The 13372-nt window shown below is 45.3% G+C and overlaps 1 protein-coding gene across 1 annotated transcript in view; it reads right to left on the bottom strand.

Annotated features, from left to right (window-relative positions):
- Positions 1-13110, bottom strand: part of LOC147751267 (putative tetratricopeptide repeat protein 41) — a 496241-nt gene extending 483131 nt beyond the window's left edge. Inside the window, exon 1 of the mRNA XM_086919170.1 lies at positions 12261-13110. Coding sequence (XP_086775296.1) covers positions 12261-13074 — 814 coding nt within the window. The 5' untranslated portion in view covers positions 13075-13110. The remainder of the gene's footprint in view (positions 1-12260) is intronic.
- Between the last annotated feature and the right edge of the window lie 262 nt (positions 13111-13372).

Below are 13372 nucleotides of genomic sequence, written 5' to 3'. Positions count from 1 at the left end.
TTGAGATGACTGCAGTCTCCATATTCCTTGCGGTTAGCAGTCTATTCACACAAATTTTAGCCTCCATAGCCTATAAGCACCCAGCCTTACTTTACAGCTGCCAAACACCCCCGTGGTAACGAGAAACTACTAGACTTCACTACTCTGATGACACTCTCATAGTAAGAAGAATTAATTCCATAGACATAGTAGGCCCTGTAGGCAAATCTCTGATTCATCTTTTTCTTCTGTCTTTCCCACCCATCCTATCATAAAATCTTCAGATATTGACAGTGGCCTCATAAATTTCCAAGTGACTTTCAACTTGAACTTTGATATAGTTGCACCCTTCAGAGCCAATCGCCGCAACTCTACCAGGCCACATGCTCCATGGTTCTTAGAAGAACTTAAACAAGAGAAAGCAGCCTGTAGGAAATTGGTGAGAAGACAGTGGGCCTCCAAATCCCTCTCCAATAAAATTACTTACAAATTAGCCTTAAACAGCTATTATGAAAAACTCAAAGCTACTCGTAAATCTCATCTTATCAACAGAATCTACAGTGCTGGCAATTCAACCAAATAACCTTTTAGAGTATTAAATGAGTTCATGAAGCCTACTGTCTGCCTTTCTTCCATCCCAGCCTCCCAGGAATTGTATGACGTCCTGGCTAACCACTTTGAGGAAAACATTGAGACTATAATAAGAACCTCACTAAACATCCCTATCTCACTAATTTAATTTCTGCCATTCTCCCTATTCATAAGTCCTGCACCACTTTGGAGTACCTTGACCCCATCACCGCAGAACTAGCTCTAGAAATGATAAGCAAAGTCAAGTCAGGTGCCCCCTCTGACCTCTCTCCACCACAAATTATGGTAACACTCTCCAACACTCTGATCCCTGCAAATTATGCCCATTCTGAAAATAGCCTCATGTCTCTTCCCTACCTCAGCAAACATTTAGTCATTCAACAACTTTCCCACTATTTAGAATACAATACCATCTTGGATCCTTCACAATCTGGTTTCAGAGCCTCACACAGTACAGAAACCACACTGATGGAGGTTCTGGACACAATCAGGCTCTCCCTTGATGAGGGCTGACCAGCCATGCTGGTGCTACTTGACCTGTCTGCTGCCCCCAACACCATCTCACGCTCCATTATGGTCCAAAGACTTTCCAAGATTGGTGTAGAAGGCAAAGTCCTTAGCTGGTTTAAGAATTTCTTTAGAAATAATACTCAAATAATTAACCTGGGCCCTTTCAAATCTTGTGTCATGAAACTAGACAAAGGAGTACCTCTGGGCTCTTCACTGAGCCCCACGCTTTTTAACATATATGTTGCACCACTGGCTCAAGTTGTATGGTCTGTGGCCTTGATACCAACTCAAAGGCAGATGACATGCAATTAATCATTTCCATGGACCCAGATACTGAATCTACAAAACCCAAAAGTCCAGGAATGTATAAGGAAAATTGAATCCTAGATGTCCCAGAACTGCCTACAGCTCAACAGCGATAAAACGGAGATAGTGCTGTTTGGCAAGACCCACGACTACTGGCCGGATAAATGTGGTCATTCTCACAAAGCACCTCATCACAACCCAAAAAGGTGGTAAAAAATCTTGCCATCTTAATTGATGACAATCTCACAATGAGAGAGCAGGTACACATGCGGTACCTTTTTGGTATAATGCACATGTTAAGAAGAGTCTTTCAGTGGTTGCCTCTCAACACAAGAAAAAATCTTACACAGGCTCTTGTGGTCAGCCACCTAGACTACGGAAATGCTCTATTGGTAGCAGCCATTGAATCTCTCTTATCAAAACTACAGGTGGTTCAGAACACTGCGGCTCGCCGTGTCCTCAAACTTTCTCCCCGCACTCCCTCTAAACCCATTCTAAGATCACTGAATTGGCTTCCCAGTAGGAAACAAGCCATTTTAAAGTTACTATGCATAGTAAAGAAATTCCTATCTGATAAAGGCCCGATGTACCTTCATAACTAACTCTTCCCCTATCTACCCAATAGAAATCTCAGCTCCAAGGATCAACTTTTGCTCCGCCCACGCCATATTCGGTGGCCGATCCTTTTCCTTTTTTTCCCACATCACTGGAACAGACTTACTATACAACCACACTTTCTCTGATTTTGTTCGTTTAAAAAAACTTCTCAAAAACTGGATTTTCTAACCGCTCCTCTTTTCCTTTCTTTCTCTGGGTCTATGCTCTAGCACCGAGATACCCCTTCTGGGTGATTCGTCACGCTCTAAAAAAACAAAGAAAAAACACAGTGGACCTGAAGTTACTCGGCTTGACTACTTTTCCTGTATACATATCTAGATCCAAAATATACTAAACCTTTTGTTACACTGTATATACTCAGCTTCTTTCTTGTTCCTTTTATATGTAATTTGTTTGCAATTTGGTCTGTATTTGCTATTGGTATCTATTCTGTTTCTTGCTCGTTTTTTTTTGCATTTTTTATGTTTTACTTGTTTGCTATTTGTACAGAGCTCTGATACCCGGATGGGTCATGTTCGGGATATATTAACATTTTCAAATAAATAAATAAAAACTACATAACGTAAAAGCACCAACGCAATGAAAAAAACATCAAAATCTTGTGTGCTGTACATAATATGTTCTTTTTTTGATAGTTTTAAGAGGCCAGAGATTCATGGATCAGTGACATCAACACTAAACATATTACCAGGAGTTTTAAATTAAACATTTGCAATGGAAAAACTTCTCATGTATAATCTGACAAACGAGTAAGTCCAATTTTGGGTGATCTGAAAGAATCTGTTGGCAACAAATGTATTTTGTATAAAATATGTGCTTATATCATTCCAAGCCTAATAAATGATCAAGGAAAGTTAAGTAACTGCCACCCATGCCCGTACTCAGACAATCTACACCGCAAGCACGCGCCAATTTACACATCCCTAGGAACGCCCTTAGATACCAGTGTGAGACTTGGCCCTTTCCCCAGAAATTTTTCGCTTTTTATCCCCTGTTAATTTAGAATGCCCCTATTGAAACAACAGTGGGTAGGCCTTGTGTGGTGGAGAAGGGCCTGTGTAGTGTAAAACTAGTGTTAAAGTACAGGTACTTCCTACCCCTAACATGGCCGCCACAGACCACTGCTGCAGCAGCGTGGTTTAGGGGGCGCATTCTAGTAGCCAGGGGCTGGCTGGAACCCTCAGGCAATGTATCCATCTTAGCCTGCCAGCCTGTCCACAGGTAGAATGGTGGAACCTCCTGGAAACCTCTGGAACCTTCTGGGAGAGGTGAGGTGACACCAACTGCCACTACCAACTGTCAACTGGCACTATAAAAGGAAAGGGAGGGAACTTTCCTGAGGAGAAGAAGGAGAGAAGCTGAGGGGAGGACCTGGGGGAGGAACCTACGCAGGAGTTTAGGCAGAGGGGCCTAGTCAGGGACTATGATGCTGGAAGTGACAGGGCTTTGAGTGCTGCCTTTCAAGTATTGAGCACACCTGTAAATCGCTGTTGTGAAGCCGCTGCCGTGTCAGGCATTGCGGACCCCGCCTCTGCCTGCAGAAGGCGTCGCGGGCTGTCGTTTGCCTCAGGAAGCCCCTCGCTTTCAGGGATAGTGGCGGCGGCCCCTGATGAGAGGAAAGGGCCGCCGGAGTACGCAGTGGGCCGCGCTAGGCCCAACGAAGCTAGCCTGCCGGCCTCACGTGACGGGGGCGTGGGAAGTGACTCCGCCCCAGCCACACTTTGATTGGTTCCCGGGCCGTGAGCACTACAGAAGGCCCGGGAACAGCCTGTCCTCGCCGGAGTGCAGGAGCCCCCTCCAGCCTCGGGAGGAGCAGCGGAGCGGGCGGGCTTCCCCGGAAAGGTCCCCCTCCCTCCCGAGGCCAGTTGAAATCTTCACGAGGGCTTCCAGAGGAGCCGGAGCCCTCCCCAGCCCCCTGAGCTTACGCAAGGGCCTTGGAAAGGCCGAAGAGACAGGTAATCTCCTGGGAGGTGGGCGGAAGGCAGGAGAAGGCCCCGAGTTCGCCCCTCCCCGGGGGAAAGTTGAAGTTGGGCCCCTTTGGCCCCCCCATTGACCTATGTAAGTGCTGGAACCGTGCCCAGCCCCCAATAGACACGCTGGGGGAGTCTGGTTGGCCCTACCTGCTCTTAAGCAGATCCTAAAAGAGTACTGATACAGGGCCTAAGTGTTCTATGCCTAAGGAAAGGTGGTTATTTTATCCCAGGTAATGTTCACTAATGCTTGAAGCCTGACTTATTTTGGGATTATTGAACTGTTGGGCACTGAATAAGGAAATTTTACCCTTATCCGCTGAAATGTCATTCCTGGTTAAGGAAGGGGTCGCTCCTGCCAATTGAATGGTTTACCCTCATTTGAGGCACTGTTTATTCCTGCGTTTTAGGAAATGTTATTGCTGAGAAATGCAGTGTTTGTGCTACTAATGAAATGCACATATTACAATAGGCCTAGTTATTACTGCCTTATTTAGGGGAATGCTCTGCATAGGCCCAATTAAATGTGCAGGTCTGAGTCATGAAATGGTTGATCTATTATTAAATGTTTATTTCTGCTCAGAGAAAGGCTACCCTGATTAGAGGGGAAATGTCTATTCAAGGAAATGACCAGTTTATGCCTATTAGATGACATGTTAAATCCAGCCTAGTGCCTTGGTTCCCGTAGGCCTCTAGAGATATAAGGAAATGGTTACTCCCATAAGAGGAGAGATTTATTCCTGATTAATAGGGATAATGCACTGCTATTCCAGCCTCAGGTGTTGTAGTAGTTTAACCTAGTTAAAAGAAAGGTTGATTCTTACCTGATGAAATGGGTAATGCTGGCTAAATGAAATGTTTTACATTGAAGTCTTTTCCCTGTGTGAGGAGAGTGATAACTTTGACCTCTAGTCAGTTATGATACATTATTTATCTATTTATGAGATGTTTTACTCCTAATATGGGAGAAGAGTTATGCACAGCTAATGTTCCCTCTAATATGGTGTTCTTCAAATATTTATTTATCTAATATTTAATATTTATTGCATATTCAAGATTCTTTCATCTAGTATTTATTACAGAGAAATGAAACATATGTATTGGTAAAGGTAAACTGAAAAGCTAATATTATAATGAATTTCTTCTACCCTGATCCTGCTCCATCTACCTGATTATCTATCTTAATAAAGTTAACTTGAGTTTTTACATAAACTCACTGGAGTGGTGTCACTAATTGCGTGCCCAGGTTTCTGACTCAGTGGTTGCGTGTGCTGCATGGTTGCTTAACACATATGCTCTCGGATGCCTACCCGCTCGTGCCATGCTACCCTAGGGGACTGGTGACCCCAGTTCCAACAACCAGTTTCTGGTATTATGTAGTTGGGGGATGAATCGTTAGAGGCTATCCCCTTCTACCGCATACTGTCTTCATCCGACTACGTGTTAATCGCCATGGCTGGGCGTATTAGTTTGGGTCAATTCCCGTTTGGGGTAAACTCTTATGTAGTTCTTCCGCCTAGGTTAAATAATATTGTTTTTCCCTCCCTATTTGCTCCACACAGTGACCTAGGGCCACTCCTGTTGTAGCAACACACGTTAACTGCTGCGCTGACTTGGTTCTACTGTCCTTCATCATACACATGACAGACATCAACATCATTTCCTGGAACATTAGGGGCATCCACACCCCAGCCTGCTGGGATGCCATTTATGCTTATTTAGGGTGCAGTTCGACCGGGATCGCATTTCTACAGGAGACTCACCTGACAAGCCTAGAAGCAGCCAGACTTTGGCACCACTGGCATGGCCATGTATACAGTCCTAACTACTCATCTCAGGCCAGGGGCACCATGATATGGGTGAGGGTGGGGACCCCATGGGAGGAGGAGGAGGAGGTGGTGTTAGACCCGGAGGGGCGCTATGTGTGTGTCAGGGGTAGGCCCAATGGTCAATTCCTTCTGTTAGGCTCCATATATGCCCCTAACACAGACGAGAATAGGTTCCTTGGCGGCCTCTCCACCAAGCTTTCTAGTTGGACTGGGATTCCTTGGTTACTAGGTGGGGATTTCAACTCTGTCCTCAATGTCTCACTTCACCACTCCTTCCCCCTCTTACTTGTACCAATGCTTCGTCTAATGCTCAGGCCCTGCGCACCTGGCTAGGACACTGGTCCCTAATAGATGTTTGGCATGCGCGTCATCCGGACCTGAGAGTATATTTCTTTTACTCGCCAGTCCACAATCTCCATGTGCGGCTGGATCGCATTTTGGCATCACCAGCCCTACACCCCTTGATTAGTGACACCAGCTATTTTGGTCGCGCTCACTCGGATCATAATCCGCAGATCATGTTGCTCAGTCGGGAGGCTGGACCACCTTCATTCCCCGCCTGGCGGTTACAGACGGTGGCACTGGAGGACCAGTCCTTCCACTGCTCTTTGGAAGCCGCATTAGTCAAATATTTTAGAGTGGGAGGTCACTGCCTGGGTCTAACCTGGTGCATGTATAAACAATTAGAAACCTCGCTTGCCTCCATTGAAAGGAAGCTCCTTCACTGGGAAACACTGTCAGTCCCTCATACTACGGCACAGGCCAGGCTTGCGGCCCTTCAGGCGGACCGCCTAGAATTGTTGGAAAAGCTACGCTGTAATAATTACATCGCCCCCACCCATGCCACATCAGACAGGGGAGACAAACTGCTTGCATACCTTATCAGACAGGAGCACCCACATCATGCCATACAAGTCATTAAGGATGAGCTTGGTCAGATGAAATAAACACAGAGGGAAATACACGAGGCCATGACCAAACATTACACCACATTATACGGATCAAGCGCGCGCTGGATGCCAAACAAATAGGCTTGTTCCTGGACTCTGTGCAGCTAACCTCTCTGCCGTTGACCAATTCCTAGAGTTGGAGTCACCCTTATCGGCAGAGGAGGTCAGGGAGGCGCTAACATCCCTTGCATCTGGTAAAAAGCCAGGCCCCGATTGGTACCAACAGAGTATTTCAAGACCTATGCAGAGGCACTAGTGCCCCGCTTACACGCACTCTATACAGCAGCGCTTGACAATGCAGTTTGTCCTACCTCTCTTTTTACAGCCAACGTTGTCTCCCTGTTGAAACCGGGCAGGGATCCCACAACCGTAGGGTCTTACAGACCACTGGCGCTCCTCAACACTGACTACAAAGTCCATAGGAAAGCACTCGCTATTTGGCTTGCCCCTCTTGTGGCCCTACTGGTACACTCGGACCAAAATGGTTTTGTTCCTGCCTGGAACACCGCACTCAATCTCCGCCGCTACTTTACAATAGCTGAGTATGCCCCCCTGAACTGGCCCCGCTCAGGATGCCTTGTGCTTGACCTTGAGAGAGCATTTGAGTCCCCGGAGTGGGACTATCTCTTTGCTGTGCTACCGAGGTTCGGCATTGGCCCCTACTTTCTCAGCATGGTCCGGCTGTTATACAAACATCCAGTGATCAGGGTTAAAATGGGACCCTATATATTGTACTCCATCCGGGTGGGCCATGAGACCCATCAGGGCTGCCCACTCTCCCCACTCCTTTTCTCCCTAGCTTGGAGCCCCTAGCAGCATTCATACGTGCCCGGATAGAAAAGGCATTCCCCTGGGCAACAACACACAATCCCTTTATATGCTGATGACCTCTTATTCTATGCAAGAGATCTTCACTCTATCCCCCAAACACTAGACGCAGCACTGTCACAATTCGACACTGTTTCAGGTCTCAGGGTTAATACAATGAAGTCCACTCTCTTACCGTTCACTCTGTCTTCTCCAGATTAAGGGTACACATTGCGGGGTCTCTGTTGTCCTGGTGCATAGGTACTTTTAGTTACTAGGGTATTCACATATATCGCTCCAAATCTGACCTATTTGACTGCAACATTACTTGAGCCACCTCCTCTATTTACTCACAGATGATATTTTGGAAGACTCTCTCTTTGGCTATTTCGGGTAGAGTTGCCCTGATGAAGATGGTGGTTCTCCCACGTCTTCTCTATTACTTCGCTACCAGTCACTTTACATTCCCCCCTCGTATTCCAACAAACTAGAGACTAAGGTTAGTGACTTTCTCTGGGAAGCGTCCACGCATGGGGTCTTTATCAGGAGGCTATACCTGCCAGCAGGACAGGGTGGACTGGCGGTGCCTAACCTCAAACATTACTATTTAGCAGCCCAACTACAATGGGTGGCTAGATGGCTGGCCTCACGGCACCTGTAAGACCTCTGTCACTTCACGCTTTACTCCACATGTTTCACCCCTGCGCAATGCCCAGTAAGACGAACTCTTTACTTCTCTCCATAGGGTTCAAATGCTACTGGAGAAGTGTATACATCACTTGCGCTACCACGCCATATACTCCTGCTATTCCTCTGCTGGGGTCACCAACGAGTGGTTAATGCATCGCAACACCGGGGACCTTTTTAGAGATGGTGCCTTGATTCCCTACACATATCTAATCTCAGAGGACGGTCTACCCCCGGGGCACTTTCTACTACACTGAGCGCTCATAGCTTCACTTTCATCTAAGTGGGGTAATATCACAATTAAACCTCCCACGCTCCACCTGTTGTAATACCTCCAGATAATGGGTACAGGGGGGCGCTTGATACGCTGGTTTGCCTCCTCCCTTCATCAACATACTGCGATTCCACTGACCCCCTGAGACAGCACTGGGACGAAGACTTGGGACGGGCCCTGCCTGAGAAGGAATGGCTGACAATTCTAGAAAGTCAGATACATATCCCTCGCAATCAGCACTTCAGTCAGATTCAGTATTTTATCCTGCTTTGTGCCTACCTCACACCGGCCCTGATAAATAAGTACTTCCATCGGGGGACGTTTAATGCCCCCGGTGTCGCCTGCCCAATGCAGATCTCCTACATATGCCGTGGCATTGCCCTGCCCTAGACTGGATGGGCATAGCTGCCACCCTGCCTTGTTGCACTAAACGTGAAATTCCCTTTCACTGGGAAGTGTATATCTTGCATCTCTTCACGAGGGGCAGGAAACACAAAGCTGCTACGCAGTTTTTTAACCTGGGTCTAATCACAGAGAAACGCCTGATTACTAAAAGGTGGAAAGCTCTGACGGCGCCCTACACTAGTCTGGCACCGCACTTTGCTCAACTAGGCCAGGGCAGAAGGTATAGCCCTGCAGAGGAAAGGCCCTCTGAGGCTCCGCAAGTACCCCCTAGCTAAGGATTGGGAGGCCATTGTAGTAGAATTTCAGAAGTTAATTACGCCCGCCGAAGACGCACAGAGAGAGGCGGTGATCTCAGTAGCACCAATTTGACATTTCAACATCATCAAAGGGAAGTTGCAATTGGGAAGGTGATTCCAAACCCCCATTAGTTTTTGATAGGTCATAGTACCCTAACATGCGCCACAAGCAGCTATTCGTCAGTAGTCACACTTTTCGGCCTTAGATCATGGGCAATCACCCCACCTCTTGGTCAAGTTATTTTGCCCTCATTTTGTTGTACCCTCCTCCAGCTGTTCACGGTTACTCTACATAGCACGAATAAGCGCCTTGACTAGCGGTGCAACCATATTGCATACATCAATGCTGATCCACAACAGCCACAGTATACTCAAGCCATTTCTACTATCAACTCAGTCTATGTTATGCTAATGCACTGCTACTGGGCTCTTGTTGTTATTGAAATATTGCTGTGCTATCCTGTTGAAATATATAAATGCCAATAAAAAGATTTAAACAAAAAAAAAAAAAAAGTGATCAAGGAAAGTATGCTAATTAAAAGCAGTTGAGGGAAGAAATGGATTGAGGAATTACAAGAAAAACTGGTTGAGTAAAGAATATCCTCATATGCCACAACTGGTAAAGTTTTGTTTCAAATGTTCAAATGGAGAAAACCAAACTTCAAGGTTTACTCAGCTTGGATGAGTGGGAGTAAGCGTTTATTAAAAAGGGACCCTGTGGTGAGGAGTGACACAAGAAACAAAGAAATTAGCTTGCAAAGAGAAATTTGATAAGACAAAAGTTGTGTGTGTCACCAAGATCAATATTGGTGACATATTTAAAATAACGTTTACATATAGGGTTAAAAAAAGGATATACATTTTCTAAACCCAAAAGGTTTACTTGTTTTCCCTATATGTCATCTTGGAGAATTGAATGTTGTGAGCTGAGTCCTACCTTGTGTGCCAGGGCTATGAGTGCGGTATTAGTACTTTAAAAAACTTTTGGAGCAACTCGAAATGTCTTTGCATGGAATAGGAAGGGATTAGGTTAGCTGTTACAGAATTTGTCAAATAATTCATACTGAAACTCGCCTCACACAACGATTCAAGATTGCCAACATGTCCCATGGTCAAACTGCAGGCATCCTGGGAGGCTGAGCTGGGGGATCGACCCGACAAAGACTGGCTGAAGGCGCTGTACTCGCCCCGGGATGTCGCCATCCCGATGCGGCTTTGCCTGGTGCAGCTTAAAATTCTATACCGAGTATATTTTGATGCCACACTACTACACAGACTAGGCAGACGATCTGATGATCGCTGCTTCCGACATTGTAAACAGTAAGGGACGTTCCTGCATATTACATGGGAATACCCACAAATACAATGCTACTGGAGGGAGGTCACCAGACAGTTGACTAGGAACAATGACAAACCTATCCTCCCGACCCCTTCACTGTGTCTCCTCAATATTTGGGAAGCAACGGACCATACACAAGCCGAACATTCATGGGCCACGGTGGTGTGGAGTATACATTGCTCATTGGGGTGTGGACACTGTACCGCTTCTAAGGGATTGGGCTATAGATAAGGACCACGCCTCGATTGCTGAAAAAACAGTCTATAAAAGAAGGGGGTGCCCACATGAATGGGATTACAAGTGGGGGCGCTGGAACAAATATAGAGGGGAGATATGTGACTCGCCAACAATAGAACTAAGGAGAGAAAGACTCCGAAGACTAGGAGGGGAGATGGATGAGATATTGACACAAGCAGAGGGTGATTAGAGATCGATGGGTATGGCTGATGTTTCCTGACCTGAGAACACGTGAGCTACCCATTAGTAGTTTATTCTGTCATTATTGGAATGTGCTGTCCTGTATCTCTGTCGGATTGACGATGAGTGTATAATGTTGTTATCTATTGACCACCTGTATACAAGCTGCTAATGCCATGTCCTTGCTGCTGCTTTTGTTTCAATAAAAAATGTTTAAAAAAAAAAAAAAAAGGATTGCCACCATGTGAGAAGCAGTCAAAATATTTCTCCTTGGCTGCAGTCTTCTTTATGCCTACTTCTAATTAATTTTCTTGATTTGTAAATGTAGGCTGACAAAAAGGAGCAACCTCAGTAAATTATGTCCATGTACACCATTACCAACTCTGGATTCCTCTACTTCAAAGGATGTTTCCTACAACGCCCTCTCTACCCTCACCAAATATATTGATAAAGGTTCCATTCATGTGTAAAGGTTTTATTATTTGTTACTGATTGACTGCATTCGGAACCCATTTCTTTCTGAATTATCTCATAGAATCACATTTTTGATTACCAGATTAGTGTTTAATATGTTACACGTCATTCACTGATCTTTATGAAAATGCTAATAAAACATTTGAAGAAAAACGCTTCTTTGTCATTCCAAATTGAGGGACAACGTGGAAGGAGCTTGAGAATGAAGGAATATAAGCAGTTAGACAGAACAAATGAAGCTGGAAGAAGAAAGACTTGGAAAAGACACTGGCAGAGAATAATAAAGGAGGAGACGAAAGAAAGAGTGAAAGAACAAAAAATAATAAAGGAGCACTGCTTCACTATTAAATGATGTACGCGTGGTGTTGGCCCCAGGAACACACCTTGGTGACTAGAGTGACAACTGATGACCTTTCGAAGTCAGTTGTTCCGATGAGGGCACCGTGTTTAATATGCTAACGTAATTTACTTCAAGATAATAAGGCTTTGAGATCAGGGAAGAATAATCTTTAGCAACACTGACATGATACTGTTAGAATAGCTTCGTGGAGAGATAGCTCAATACAGGTTTGAAGTACAAATTATAAGCCATTGGGTAGAGTGCCTGCTACAAGGATCTGCAGAAGACCTGTAGATCACTGGTTTGAAACCAGGTAAGGCAACACAGGCGTCCACATCTCCAAGCTCAGTGAAATCAGCTGGTGGTACAATAATTAGTCATGTTAATAAGAGCCTCAAGAGACAATACACTGTGTGGTGTGTGTTACAGAAATGGCCAAACATCATAATAATAATTTGCGATACTAACCTATATTTCCAGTAATTAAGTTGGCAGGGTAAAGATGTTCAATTACAGCAGACCAGTCTTTTAAAACTAAATCCCCAAGTTCTTGTAAGCCTTTGAAGAATCTCACGGGTAGGCCTTTGTTCACAATTCTGGCTTTCAGATCTCTTATCCTTAATTCTTCGTATTCACTTTCACTTGTGTACATAGACAACACCCGTTCCTTTTCCTGATCATCCACATTCTGAAGTTTCTCCTCAATGTACAAAAAGTCTCTAAAATAAAAATACTGAAATGGCGACCCTTTCAGAAAGGATGCTTGGGTTATTTCCAGTTCAGTGAAGCTGAGGCTTGGATCCTGTAGAACCCACGGGTACCCGCTTCTTGCTGCCAAGTATAGATTCCTTTCCACCTTGGACAAACTTTGATCATCATGGTAGGCAGCAGGTAGAGGTCCCGAGTTTTGCGGCCTAAACTCCCCATACGTCTGACCCAACATGCAAATGAAGAAAGGGAAGGCGTTGTTTATGAAATCCAGGGAAAGTCTGAGCTGCTGATCGAGGAGCTGAGAGTGAGGTTTGAGAGAGCTAGCATGGTGACTCTCCCACTTCTTGGGGGGCCACATCAGATTCACAGATTTGAAGTAAGTCCCTCTTGCACGACAAAGTTGGTTTAATGAAGGGAAAATGTGGCGTGCCAAGTAATCTCTCTCTTCATGGAAATCGTTGGGGGTGCAGCACAGGTAAGGTTGGATAGGCGGACACTTAGTGAAAAAGGAATAAAGCTCATTTTCTGTTGTGTCACTGGAGAGCTCTCGATCTTCAGTGTGTAAACTCATTTTAAAGCAGGTCTTAGGTTAAGCAGCCTGAAGGCCACTCACGTAATAAATATGTACTTCTTTAAGCTCATGCGTGGATTTAAACCTGTGCATTCATCGCCCAGTACTCAGTGGCACGCATAGCCAACAAAGGAGAATGTATGACTGCAGATAACGAGGCATAAATGAATCATAGGGATTGTTTCTTGAATTAGTCCCATTTTGAACCACACCGAGCACTAAAAGTCCTGTTTAGGTTTCAGTGGCCAGTAATTGTAAAATGGCCGACGGTTTTGTCACTGTTGAGTAGCAGCAGCTC

The sequence above is a fragment of the Lissotriton vulgaris genome, chromosome 1_1 (assembly GCF_964263255.1).
Source record: "Lissotriton vulgaris chromosome 1_1, aLisVul1.2, whole genome shotgun sequence".
In the NCBI taxonomy this organism is placed as follows: domain Eukaryota; kingdom Metazoa; phylum Chordata; class Amphibia; order Caudata; family Salamandridae; genus Lissotriton; species Lissotriton vulgaris.
The sequence above is the reverse complement of the archived record's forward strand: the minus strand, read 5'-3'. Positions and strand labels throughout refer to the sequence as shown.